At 37.4% G+C, this 15,165-nt stretch overlaps 1 protein-coding gene across 2 annotated transcripts in view; it reads right to left on the reverse strand.

Moving 5' to 3' along the window:
- The window catches only part of spdl1 (spindle apparatus coiled-coil protein 1), a 111,384-nt gene that overhangs the window by 19,382 nt on the left and 76,837 nt on the right, over positions 1-15,165 (reverse strand). For both annotated transcript variants that reach the window (XM_053505756.1, XM_053505755.1), the window contains 4 exons: positions 6,946-7,044; positions 6,753-6,863; positions 6,527-6,667; positions 6,332-6,432 (listed from right to left, as the gene is read on the reverse strand). In XM_053505756.1, the coding sequence (XP_053361731.1) occupies positions 6,332-6,432; positions 6,527-6,667; positions 6,753-6,863; positions 6,946-7,044 (452 nt within the window). The remainder of the gene's footprint in view (positions 1-6,331; positions 6,433-6,526; positions 6,668-6,752; positions 6,864-6,945; positions 7,045-15,165) is intronic.

Here is a 15,165-nt window from a genome sequence, read left to right on the forward strand (position 1 = left end):
GTCTGCCTGGAATACAACGTGTGGTGCGTGTGGTGACTGGGGTTGGTTCCACTTTTCCATGAAGGTGGTCCTGTCCTCGACTGATGCAGACTGCTGTTCTCTGAGGACCTGTGACTTCAGTCGCTCAATAGTTCAGGACTAAAATTTTTCACAGTCTACCTGAGCCTCCAGGAACAAACTGGACTTTAATCTTACACATCTCCTCTTATATTGAATTTCCAGTCTCGCATATTATTATGCACATCAATCCCTGCTATCTGTTTTCACCCAGATGAGGATGGGTTCCCTGTTGAGTCTGGTTCCTCTCAAGGTTTCTTCCTATTACCATCTCAGGGAGTTTTTCCTTGCCACTGTCGCCGTCGTCCTAGGCTTGCTCATCAGGGACAATCAGGGACAATCATATCATTTTGATTCATACACATTTACATTTCATACAAACTTAGTTCTTTTGATTGTGTAAAGCTGCTTTGTGATGATGTAAATCGTTAAAAGCGCTATACAAATAAAATTGAATTGAATTCAATTCAATTCAATTCAAAGCGTCCAACATGACAACAACGTGAACGCGCCAGTTCGCGAAATAATACCGAAGGTAGTTTCGTTTGGCTATAAAAAATTGGCTATATGCGCGGACCACTGAGCTTCTACGGAATGCAGTAAAGGCCAAAAAGGAAATTGTTTCTCTAGCCATCAGGATGTGTTTCCCTTGTTATCTTGGACATATTTAGAATTATGAACCTCGGCTGAGTCACTTGTAGGCTGTAAACATGTCACTACATGCGTTGTATTGTTTATATTTAATCACTGGTATACACTACCCATGATTTGCTGATTTCTTTCATATGCAGTTTGGGTTAATAATGGGTTAAATAATGTGACCTAGTGAATTGACATCACGCGGATAAAATGATAATTATCTCGCATAATAACAATAATAATAATAATAATAATTATTATTATTATTATTATATAATATTTAATTATAATAATACTTATTATTTGTTAATATTATAATATTTAATTATAATATAATAATAATATTTATTATTATTAATTTATATATAATAATAATTATTATTACTATTATTATTAGTAATGTCTTGAGACTGTATCTGACGGGTCTCTATTTTGGCATTATGGTTTTGCTAAAAAGGCATATTTGATATGATATATCAGACAAAATACTGACATGTTTACAGCCTACAAGTGACTCAGCCGAGGTTCATCATTCTAAATATGTCCAAGATAACAAGGGAAACACATCCTGTTGGCTAGAGTTCGTCAGGGATTAAAAAACACTAACTGTCCTTTTTGGCCTTTACCGCGCTCCGTAGAATCTCAGTGGTCCGCGCATAACCCTTCGCGGGCGAGCCTTCTCCTAAATGTGCATTCCCTGTGCCCTTTTTGTGCCCAAAAACGCATCCTGATTGGGGAACCAACTTCGACACAGCACCGGATTGTTTGTATGAGGTAGCCTACAGTAGTTAATCAATTGGAATGGTTATTACCATGTAAAAACGTGTAAAAACGTCAGCGGCCAAAATAAATCAGTTGCATTTCAAAGTCATTCGTAAATTGGCCGCCAGGTGGCGCAAAGTGACATTTTCGCTCGTTGCAGTAAATACAATAGTGGCTGTTATATAACGTATCGGTTCTCTGTATCGGTTTTATTGTTATTTAAGTTCTGGATTATTTTAGGTACTTTAAACACATTGTTGGGTTGCTCATGTTGGGTCATATGAGATGTAGTTTATAGGCAGGAATAGGCAGGAATGCGTGTGTATACAGCTCAAAACCTCCATCAGTTATAAAGATAGCGTCTATTTAGAAAAAATGCCCAGCGATTTCAGAGCTTCAGAAAAATCTCCCGGCGCTCTGCGCATAACACCGGGCCAACTCATGTCGGAAATAATTTATAAACGGTTTCTAAATGTGCGCTATTGTTATTTACTTATAATATTTGTTAATTTAATTTAAATGAGGTTTGGGCTCAGGACTTCGATTCGGCATCGTGATTCTCCTCTTTAATTTACTACATAGTTTTAATCAGCGCTCAGCCGCATGCATGAAGTTTTCCAGAGCGCACCGGCAGAAGTAGACTAATGATTATTAACAAGTCGGGGAAACGGCAAGCAGACTGACTCTGACGATTTAAAAAAACGTTTGCGTTCATTTTCTGACGCGCTCAAGTTCACCAAAAACAATACAGAACAGCGCAGCTTACAACACTTACAAAATCACAACACTTAGAAAATCACAACGTTTTTTCGTTATTTTGAGTGCGCTTAAATAAAAGTCTTATAAAGGCATGTAGTCTTATATAGTTTTAGTTTTATATAGTTTTTGCACATTAATCTGACAATTTTTTCAGCCTGTCACGGCGTGCGCCCAAATCAATGTCGCTCCTCGCTCACTAGTTAGACGGCCTCCCCTTCAGACATGCGAAGCAGCGGGACCAGACATGCCAGACAACATTCAAATACAAATTATTCACCCTCCCCAGGTGTGAATCGGCTGTTCTCACCTATACATTCAGAGAACTGAAATGCACTTCTCCCCACTTTAAAAACCTCTTGAATCTGAGGCTCTTCTGGAGACTTTCAGTGATTTCAATTTGTGTAATTTTAATCTCCTGGATTCTAGATTCTAAAGTTGACATTGTTACCTTTTTTTAATACTTGAAATGGAAGAACTTGAGATTTTCCTTATGATAGCGAAAATTATATTTGTTTTTAATCAGTCTATACACAATAATATTTTTTGGTAATTTTTTTTTTTTTATTAAACGCGTATGAGGGCTATCTTGGTTTATTAATCTCCGTGCCTGGTTTAGGTTCAGTATTCAGTGCGCATCTGTTATATTACAACTATCATAACACTCAAATACCTTTTATTGGGGGTTAAGTGACTGATGTGCCTAACATTTTTCAGCTGAGCCTTTGTTTCACTAAAAACGACCGCGACACCCCCCCCCCCCCCCTCTCTCTCTCTCTCTCTCTCACACACACACACACGCACACACAGAGCCGACCAAATCATTAGCACGTTCCGCCCCCAAACAGCACAGACATTTACTTTCTATCCATTTACTTACACCTGAACTGAGTTGTTTGAGTAACATGGGTCGAACCCGTTACAAATCATAACAGCATACTGCATTTCATTCTTATAATAACGCAAAAACACAAGCGGGGCTGAATGACCAACATCTGCTGACGCAGTAGAACGTCCTAACACTGTTTTAATTTTATGGTCATTTATTTCAGTTAATAAATCTACTATAAATTTAAAGAACACAAGAAATAAGATGACACAATCCCTACACGCTCCTTTTCTAATTACAAATGATAAAATCAAAAGGCTCACCGTGTTAACATTTATTGTGCTTAAATTTGATCCTAATAAGATTTGATTTAATTTGAATTTTAGAACAGTGGCAGCTGGAACACCTAAAAAAGATGCAGGATTATTTTTTTATAATCTAAATAAAAATGTTTTTTTTTAAACGTGGGCTATTGTTATTTACTTGCAATATTTGTTAATTTAATTTAAATGGGGTTTGGTCTCCGGAATGTTGAGCATCATGATCCTCTTCTTTACTTTCCTACGTAGAATCAGCGCTTAATCGCACGCATAAAGTTTTGTAAATTCGTTTAATGTTTAATAGTAAATAATGACCCCCGTTGCGCTGTACCTCCGCTGGGAAAACCTTATGAAATACAAGTTTAGGACAATTATGATGATCTGCCACGGCGTGCGCGTGTGATGGGTGTGCGCCCAAATCTACTATAACTACTCCCTCACTCCATAGGCTCCCTATTCGTGCCGGCTGGCGATAATTAACGTTAATATGATCTCGGGCTTGCTCCGCATTATAAAAGCAAGGCGCAGAGTTTTGTCTGAGGTCTGGGAAGTACGTGATGTAATTGAGAATATGAAAGAAGCATGTCAGTGGGGCGATGTGACGCGCCCCAGGGACTTTAAACAAGGACACTAGAATTCCGCCCTTTGATCTCCGCGCTGAGGACAGCGCGAGAAAGAGCTGCGCGAGCTACCGCGGCATCTTCACTCCCGCACCGTGCCCGCCTTCGCAGCCCCGCTGCCGAAGAGAAAAAGTGTGGTTAGGTTTTTGCGTCAGCGAGAACTCGTGCCGGCCATCGACAGCGGGAGAAGCGCCGTCACGAGGGAGCGTGCAGGAGCGCTGCCTCCGCGTGCTCAGTTCTGCCACTCCGCGCACCAACACTTAGCGTCAGCTGTGTGCCCGCATGCCAGTGTGGCACAGCCCCCGGAACTGCACATGCACAACCTTTATCCCTTTCTTTCCATTCTCCCTCCTTCAACACTTTCCTTCCCTATTTTACCTAAATAAATTAGCCTTTTCCCCCTAAGACCTCGTCTTGTGTCCATGCTTTATGGTGCCGCCCGTGCAACATGGGTCGAACCCGTTTACAGATCATAACAGTCTACTGCATTTCATTCTTATAAAAACGCACAAACACAAGCGGGGCTGAATGACCAACATCAGCTGACGCAGTAGAACGTCCTGACAATGTTAATAATTTTAGTTAATAAATCTACTATAAATTTAAAGAACACAAGATATAAGACGACACAAAACCCTACACGCGTCTTTTCTAATTACACATGATAAAATCTAAAGGCTCACTGTGTTAACATTAATTTTGTTTAAATTTGATCCTAATAAGATATAATTTAATTTGAATTCTACATTTGTATTGTCATTTTAGTTCTGTAATTATAAATTTGTTTAACTACAATGTTTTACTTGATTTTATCCGCTACTACGTGCAGTTCTAAAACTCCGTGTCTCATTAATCCAGCAGAGAATTAATTAAGGCATGAGGCGTCAGTCTGTGGTTATATAGGGCCACTCAGCGGTAAAAGCCAGCAAATGCACAAAGCCAAACGGTACCGCCGAGCGCGGCGACGGTAGAACCTACATTCCGATTAGGTAACCACTGTACGTGAGTGTATCACACAAGGTAGGGAGCAAAGTTCTTTAATGTTATGTGAAGAAAACAACGTTATTGTTTGTATGAAGTAGCCTACTTCATTGAGAATATGTGCTACCATTTTACATTGCTACTAGCATTTACTAACATTTGTATTTTTATGTATCTGAGCAATGTTCTTTCATAAAAAAAAAAGGTTTGTTTAATAAATACAGCACTTACAACCATACATAATCTGTATACATTTTATTTTTCTGCTAAAAAGACTTGAAAAGACTCGAAAGTCAAACCGTAGGACTTTGGACTTGAGGGCAATGAATTGAGACTTACTTGTGACTTGCCAAACAATGACTTTGTCCCACCTCTGATATATACACACACACACGCATACATGCACACTAACTCGGTCTACCCGTTATCTCTACTTTTCTGCTCTCCCCTCTCTCTCTTTCCCCTCTCTCTGTCGAGCTACACATGTCGTTCCTGAGCTGCCATTGATCCAGACTCCAGCTGCCCTCCGGACCTGTCTAACCCATCCTGGTGACCCGCTTCTGGTTGGAGTTCTCATCACATGGATGCCCCGTGTGTCCAAAACAGGTCTTTGAGGGTCATAAATCTGGCTGATAAGCAAGTGATCAAATACTTACTTGACACAGTAATTCACAAATAAATTGTAAAAAAAGATTTTTCTTTTTAAATTCTGTCTCTCAAAGTGGAAATGCACCTATGCTGAAAATTGTAGACCACTCCATGATTTCTAAGTAAAAGAACTTGCAAAATCACAGGGTGATTAAATACTTATTGACCTCACTGTGTGTGTGCATATATATATATATATATATATATATATATAGTTTTTTTTTTTTTTTAAGTGCTTATATATAATGATGGACCAATGTACAAGTAGGTGGGCCGATGCCTACACTAAGTAATAAAAGACTAATGGGACTAATCATCCCCATTACCAATATTTTTATTATCATAAATAATTACCATTATTTCTGCTTCATATAATCCAAGACTAAAAGACCAAATGATTTAAAAAAGCGCTGTAGGTGTTTTAGTTGTTTACCAAGAAAAAAAGAAACAAGAAAAATAGTTTTAATTTATAATAGTTTCATATTTAGCCCTTTTCCGTAAAATCAGGCAGCTTTTTCATGCATATGCTGCCCTGTGATACAGCTGGAGGAGCAGATAAAAAAATATATATATTATAGTTAAGCTATGTTTTAACATAATGAAAACTCTCCAGATATTCACTCTTTATCTTTTAAAATACCCTAGGGAAGAGCCTTACCCAATAAATTCAATTTTAAATGACATCAATCTGTTACACGTTTAATTAGTTTCAAACTTACTTAGAATTCGATAGTTGCATTTTCAAAAGGTCAGTGTAGTATGTCTCATCCACAAACTCAGCTTCCTTGGAGACACCAGTGGACCGATTCTCTAATGTCACCTGTTGTTCAATGAGTTAAGTTTGTGTTTCAACACAGTGGGATTGCATCAAATAGATCACAATAAAAAAAATGCATTAACTTTAGTGACCTTACCTCTACCTTCTCCAACTGTTGCACTTTCTTTATCAAGGTTTCTATCTCATGGTTTTTCTCTAACAACATGAACTGTAGTCTTTCAAGCTGGGCTGGGTCAGTTGTAATGCCCTGAAGCTGCATCACATTAGATATCTGCACCTATAATGGAAAAAATTGACAAAATCAATGTAAAATAAAATTTTGTAATAAAAATTCTCTCAACAACAATGCTGCTGTCTTTTACCTTCATGCGAAGCATCTGATGTTTGGTAAAAGCATGCTGCTTCTGAAGAGACTGGTACTGTACTTTTACACTGATCAACTGTCTCTCCATTTCTGCACGCTTGTCCTCTACCTTGAAAAAAAAACAAACAAACAGGTTATTAATATCATATGAACAACTATTTTCATAATATAAAATGTTTTTAACGCTATACCTCAGAGAATAATGAATTTCCTCTGCTGTTTGGATCTTGCGAATGAGTCAATACTTGGTCCAACTGTATTTGAAGTTGCTGGTTGTCTCTCCTGGAATTCTATTATAAAATAAGAGATTAGCATTAGCACAAATTTCTGCTGATATTAATAATTATTTTAAAAATACACATTTATTCATGAACAATTCTTTTCTCTTTTTTAGCTTACACGTCGATATTCAAAATATATGACTTGCCCACACGACTTGCACAATAGGCAGGTAGGTAGACCAGGGTAAACATGCCAATTATTTTTTCAATAATGGTTTTTGCCTGATTTCTGCAACTTCTATCTTATTATCTAAAACCCTGTAGTCACAAATCCTTATTCGTGTGCTTATTCAGTGAACCAGTGTAGAAGTGCATCCGACACTTGCCTTTGCAACGTTAAAGCATGGATTTGGGAAGTATTTACTTAATAAACATAATAAAAATGTCTTTAGCAAACCACAATGTGTAGTACACAGTTCTGGCCAAAAAAATAGTGGACAATATTAATACCACCTTTAGAATTATTTATGGCATTGCATTTAGCTTTTGCCAGGATTAAGCTTTTGACCTTACATAAGGTCACAACCTTTTTCATTTATAATTGCATAAATCTTTGTCCAAAATATTGTATTTATAAGAGTCATATATTAACAGCAACTATGAATATTAACAGCAACTATTTTTGTTACGTTTTTCATACTGTTGGACTTCGCCTTTTTCCGTTTTTTGTAATTTTTGGAGAATGTGCGAGTATCTTTGTCTAAGAAGAACAAACGGAATTCAGCTCCAAACAACTAAACTCCGACTCAGGTACGTCATCAGGTCCACCATTCAGCTTGTTCAGTGTGTTGAGTGCAGGACGTTTAGACATTCTTCCTCCGTCGTTAGTGATAATTTTAGTCGTTTCTGTGGACAAGGCGTTAATTGCTGGAGATTTTAATATTCATTTTGAGAATCCAGAAGACCCTGTGCGTAAAGCATTTATGTCCATACTAGACTCAGTAGGAGTAAATCAGTGTGAAGTAGGACCCACTTATAAAGCAGGTCACACTTTAGATTTAATAATATTCCTCGGATTAAGTATAAGAAATTTATTCACAAGTCCATTGTCTGAAGTTATATCAGATCACCATCTTGTCTTAATTCAAGTGTGTCACAGTAATAACGTACGCACAGCCCCACGCTACCGTACTAAACATACATTCACATTAACTACCACACAGAGTTTTATCAGTAATCTCCCAGAGTTACCAACTTTTATTAGATCACCGTCTGACCCCACAGAACTCGATCAGGCAACTAAATATTTAGAGTCGACGTTCCGTTATACCTTAGATAATGTAGCTCCAGTTAAAAGAAAAATTATTAGGGATAAGAAACTCGCTCTCTGGTATAACGATCATACTAGCTCTTTAAAACAGACCGCTCGGAAATTAGAACGTAAATGGCATCAAAATAAATTGTCAGTATTTCAAATAGCACGGAAGGAGAGCATCCTGAACTATAGAAAAGCTCTTAGTGTAGCTAGATCAACGTATCTCTCCACTCTTATAGAAAATAACAAAAATAATCCTAGATTTTTATTTAATACCATAGCCAAATTAACCAGAAATAAGAACACTGCAGAAATCTCCACAACAGCATCATGTAATCATCAATGAACTTTTTTAATAATAAAATTGTAAATATTAGGCATAAAATTGAGGCTTTGAAACCAATCAATGTAAGTTATGCAAATGTTAAACTAGCCATGTCAGATTGAAACCTAGAATACTTTACTCCCCTTGAAGAGAATGAACTAATTTCACTCATCTCTTTTGCAAATTCATCAACCTGAATGGTCTTAAATGGTCTCGCACCGCGGTATCTAAGTGAACTGCTAGTGTCTTACGATCCGCCATGCCTACTTCGATCAAAGGATGCAGGCTGCTTATCAGTACAGCGTATTATGAAAACTACAGCTAGGGGCAGAGCTTTTTCTCAGTGTTTAAGTCCAGGCTAAAAACCTATTTATTTAGCCAAGCATTTTTATAAATAGATTTGCCTTAGGTAAAGGAGCAGATCTGGGGGACTCATGGACGTAGAGTATTATGGTAAACTTATATGTTTAGATACCGTCTTCCCCACTCTCACTGATCACTCAGGTTTGTTGACGGTGAGGTGATTGTTTGCTTTACATCTCAGGGAGCCCTCATGTCTGTGTTTCCTTTTGGTTCTCCCCTTTTAGTTATGCTGTTATAGCTAGTCCTGCTGGAGTCTCTGCTTGCACTCTACACTAAATATACATTCACATTATACATTATGTGACTGCGACCATACCTAACTGTTATGTCTCCCCTCTTTTGCTCTCCCCTCTTCTGTTCTCTCTCTTCCCTATCTCCTCCTCTCTCTCTTCTCTTTCTCTGTCAAGCTACACATGTCGTTACTGAGCTGCCAGTGATCCAGACTCCGTCTGCCCTCCGGATGCCCCATTCTGGTGCCCCGCTTCTGGGTGGAGATCTCATCGCATGGATACCCCGTGTGTCTCTTTGGAATGCGTCTGGTGTCTGGGGATAGTTTCACTTCACCATAAAGATGATTATGGCCTCGACTGGTGTTGGCAGCTGTTTCTCTAAGGACTTGACTTGGCTGCGGTTGCTCGATAGTTCAGGACAGGAATTTCCTGTCTACCTGAGTCTCCAATAACTACCTGCACTCCATATTAACATCAATTAACATCAACTGTTATAGCTGAACTGCCTGCCACCTAACAGATTGTATAAATCAGTGGTTCCCAAACATTTTCTGTCATTCCCCACTTAAGGGGGTGGGCGAATTTTCAAGTCCCACTTGTCAACAAAATGCTAACTAAAAACTGCCAAGTGTACTATTTATTGAAAAATCAATTTCTAAACCAGTAAGATCAAATAACACCAAGTTCAAAACAGATAAAATACACATGCAATTGTTATAACAGGCTTACTTTGTCACTTATCTAGAGCTTTCTTACAAAAAAGACGTTGTCGATAAGTGTCTTCCTACTTTGTCTCATGCAGTCTGCTGCCAGCCGTTTAAGACACAAAACACACAGAGGTCTCTCCTCTGCCCCCATCCCCACCATGAATGCAAGCGCAACATAGGCTCCATCATGTTTTCCTTTCGGCTGGATTTTTGGTTGATTAGGCTGAATCACCTGCTTATTTGTGGTCCATGTAACAAATGTATCCATTGATGTTATTATGCTCACTACATACAGTACGCTACTGTGTTATGGTCTAAAATGCCCCCGACCTAGGCCACGGATTGCCCACCTAAATTCATAGGTTTATGGTTTACAAATTACAAATTATAACAAATCAATTTAATTATAAAGTAAGCAATATAAAAAAAAGGTTGTATAGGGGGCAAAATATATAAATTATATATTTTTTCATATACCACATGTATATTTGTATATTGCTTATTTTATAATAAAAATCATTTCCTGTAATTTTTCACCACAAACAATATTTAGTTAGTGTAATTTGTGATAAATAATTTATTTGTACATTGACAAACCCCTGCAAAATAAATGTGCCATAAAATAATCATTTTGGGGATTTGTATTAATCGTCTCGACGGCTGTCACGTGCCTAGGGGTAATTATAATAGTAATAATATATTCAATAATAATAAACCTTTGAATGTATGTCCTAAAATAAGATTTGCTAGAGATTATGTGTGTGTGTGTGTGTGTGTGTGTGTGGGTGTGTTGGGGGGGATGGGGTTATTGTGTAAAGCTGCTTTGCGACAATGATAATTGTTTAAAGCGCTATACAAATAAAATTTAATTATATTAAAACTCTTTGTAAAGTCTTTTCCAACACATCCCAAATGAATCCGAGATCAGAACTCCATGGTGGCCAAATTAATGTGTTGAGGGAAAGTTGAGATAACCTGGTCGCTGGGTGCATCCTACTTACTCCAACATGTTTACTGCACTGGAATAGGGAAATTTAGACTCATCGGACCAGATGATGCTTTATCCATTGTTTTAATAGATAAAGCTTTATGTTCTCTACCATTCCCAGTAATTTCAGCAGTCTCCTTACTTGTCATCGTTGGGAACAACTGAGGCCCTACAGTAGGTAGACAACCAGAATGCCTATTACCGTCGCACCCACCGCGAAAACTGCAGCAGCCAAAATAAATCAGTTGCATTTTAAAGTCATTCGTGAAATGACAGCCAGATAGCGCAAAGTGACATTTTTCATTCTACGCAGTTTTAAATATTAAGTCATAAAAAAGTCTTAACAATATGTTCACTGTATCAAAGAAATACTACAGTGATTGTAATTTCCACATCTGAGAACTTTATACAACAAAAATGAAAAATCTGAACCAGAGATATTGATATTTATTGTATAATAATAAGTAAAATAAAATACAATAATAATAAAAAAAAATGATTATATATATATATATATATATATATATATATATATATATATATATATATATATATATATATATAAATTAATATAAAATATATAAAAAAAAGGTTAAATGTTGTTTGGACAGACGATTTTTGTTTAAAATGTTGTTTGGACAGACGAAGTTCACTAGCTGATAATTTTATTTGTACAAAGAATGAACTGTTATATTGCCTATCTCTGTTTGTATCTGTTTATTGTTATTTTAAAAAATGCATTCAATACTTTAAATATAAAAATACCTGGTAAAATAGACTTTTAGAATAAAACATTACAATAACTTAAAAAAGACGCACTAAAAATGTTGTGTTGTTTCTGTAAACACATCGTTGGGTGGTTTATGCTGGGTAAAAATTCTGGGTTATTTCAGGTACTTTAGACACATTGTTGGGTTGCTCATGCTCATGGGTCATATGAGATGTATTGAGTCATTTACAAATGAACACCTGGTTAAGTTATTTTTACCCAACAACTGGTTTATTCTTTAATCTCTTGTTTTTCCAAACGGCAGCCTGCAAAATGTTTAAAATATAACTGTTATTGTGTCACAAGTGTAATTTCCAGAGATTTAAGCTTCAGGAAATCTCCCGGCGCTCTGCGCATAACACCTGCCCAATGCAGCTTTGGAAAGAATTTCTAAACGTGGGCTATTGTTTACTTACAATATTTGTTAATTTAATTTAAATGAGGTTGGGGCTCGGATTTGGTATCTGTAATGGGTTCTAGCCTATTTGCACGGGCGGCACCATGAAGCACGGACATGAGGCGAGGTCTTACAGGAAAAGGGAAATAATTTATTTAGGTAAAATAGTGAAAGAAAGGGTTAAAGGAGGGAGGACTGAAAGAAAGGGGAAGTGATGTAGCGCACGTGCAGATCCGGGGGCTGGCGAAAGATGGCGGTGAGCAGAATTTAGCACGTGGAGGCAGCGCAACTGTGGGAGCGTGAGGATCAAAGGGCGGAATTCCAGTGTCCTGTTTAAAGTCCCTGGGGCGCATCACATCGCCCCACTCGCATGCCACTCTGTCCTGCTCCACAGCAAAACGTACTTCCCGGACTCTACTCCGGAGGCCGAGATCATAATATTATCTCTTGGCGCGATAGAAGATTTGGGCGCACACCCATCACAGGCGCAAGGCGTGACATATCGTGATCCTCGTCTTTAACTTCCTTCCTCAGCGCTCAGCTGCACGCATAAAGTTAAAAAAATGCGTAAGGGGAAAAACAGCAAGGAGACCCATCTGACCATTTAAATAATTCACATATACACAGAGTTTCGGTTCATTTTCTGACGCGCTTAAGTTCCGAAAACAATACAGAATAACATTTGCTTTAATTATTTTACAAAATCATAAAATTTTTGTGTCATTGTGACGCCTAAAAATAGATGCAGAATTATTTTATAGAGTCTAAATAAAACTGATTTTCTAAACGTTGTTTATCTCCTCCTCTTTAATATCCTACAAAGTCAGCTGTTCTCACCTATACATTCAGATAAACTGAATGCACCTCTCCCCACTTTAAGACCTGGATTTTAAAGACCTGCAGTGATTCAGGCCTCTTTTTAAATTTCTGCAGATTTCATCTTCTGGATTCTAGATTCTAAAATTGACATTATTACTGTTTTACTGGAAAAGAAGAAATGAAGATTTTCCTTATCATAAATTGTATTGGTTGTAAACCCTCTATACACAATTTTCTTTGGTATTTATATAAAATATTGAAAATTAATATTTTATTTAAAAAAATCCATTTACAGAGTGATTACAAACAATACAAGGCATGTTATGATAAGGAAACTTTCTATCTCCATTTCAGCGATTAAAAAAACGGTAACACTGTGAATTTTAGAATCCGCAGAAGCTGATGGGTCTGAGTACTGAGTGGAGAAGCTGAGTGGTCTGAGTGGTCTCTCGCGGGGCGCTTTCTTCTGTATACGCTATGTTCACGGGGGTGGGGCTAAGAAAAACGCATCTCGGTTTATTTTTACCCCCTTTTATTTGGGGTTAAGTGACTGATGTGCCTAACTTTTTTCAGCAGAGCCTATGTTTCACTAAATAATCCACGACTTTTCATGAGTATGTAAGACCTCTTGACAACTCTCACACACACAGCAGATCAAATCGTCATTAGCACGTTTCTTCCCCAAACAGCACAGCAATAAGCATTTACTTACATCTAAACCGAGTCGTTTACATAAATCACTGATCAATAGCTCATGATGCATACATTTAAACAATTTATTCATACAGATGTACCTGTATTACATGGAAAGTTACAGGCTTGTTACTGAATAATTTACATCGATAAAGAGCCGTATAAGAACTGTGGCAGTGGGCACACCTAAAAATAAATGCAGGATTATTTTTTATAGTCTAAATAAAAATGCTATAATAAAAGTGGGCTATTGTTATCGACTTCAAATATTTGTTAATTTAGTTTAAATTAGGTTTGGCCTCGGGGCGTTGAGCATCGTGATCCAGCTCTTTAATTTCCTATGTAGTCAGCGCTCAACCGCACGCATAAAGTTTTCCAGAGCACACTGGCAGAAGTAGAGTAATGATTATAAATGCGTCGGGAAAAACAGCAATAAAAATCACTTTGACCATTTTAATAATTAATTGATAAATTAGTGATTTCTTTGGTTTCGGCTGAACTGATGGTGATCTCGTCGTCTCCGCACCAGTGGACGTGCCTACAATTCACTTTTCATACGAATTACATAATCTAATAATTTGTTTTTTATTATTTTATATAAAAGCACATATTTAACTTTTTATAAGTATATATTTTTCACGTCTGTGAGGCGAGTATACACAGAGTTTCGGTTAATTTTCTGACGCGATCAAGTTCACCTAAAACAATACATAACAGCGCACCCTGTTTACTTTCTTTATTTAACAAAATCACAAAGTTTTTTCGTTATTGTGAGTGCACCTAAATAAAAGTAGAGTCTTATAAAGGCTATGTAGCTTATATAGTTTTACTCTATAGTTTTTGCACATTCATCTGACAGTGTTTTAATTTTATGGTTGTTTAATTTATTTCAGTTAATAAATCTTCTACAAATTTAAAGAACACAAAATATAAGATGATGCAAGACCCTACACGTGTATCTTTTCTAATTACACATAAAATCTAAAGGCTCAGTGTGTTAACGTTTACGTTGCTTAAATTCGATCCTAAAAATATTTAATTTATATTATAAATTTGTACTATAAATGTTACTACTGTGATTATGAATTCGTTTAATAACAATGCTTCACTTGATTTTATTTGCAACTACGTGCGGCTCTAGACAAGCTGCGGCTCAATAAGCCTGGAGAGAACGACCTGATGCCTGAGGCGTCAGTCTACAGTTATAAAGCGCAGCTCAGCGGTAAAAGCCAGCAATCGCACAAACCCAAATGCTGTCGCCAAACGGTAAAAGTTGAATACCGCTTGTCCACCTACTGTACTTACTGCATAATTTAGGGTTAAAAGTATTGTTGCCAGTTAGAACATAACTGCAGTAAGGATGCAATCAATGTACAATGTGCAATTGTATGCTCTGGTCCCATCCCAATGAGATGTGGTGACCTAACTTACAGCAGGTTATGGTCGCTGAACCGCCGGATGTCCAGGTGGTGCTCCGTAGATAATTGGAAGACCTTTGAGGGCAAAGCTGGCCTGTTAGGGCGGGACGGTGTCCATCCCACTCGGGAAGGTGCTGCTCTCATTTCTTGCAGTATAGCTCATAGT

Source organism: Clarias gariepinus, chromosome 10 (assembly GCF_024256425.1).
Source record: "Clarias gariepinus isolate MV-2021 ecotype Netherlands chromosome 10, CGAR_prim_01v2, whole genome shotgun sequence".
Lineage (NCBI taxonomy): Eukaryota > Metazoa > Chordata > Actinopteri > Siluriformes > Clariidae > Clarias > Clarias gariepinus.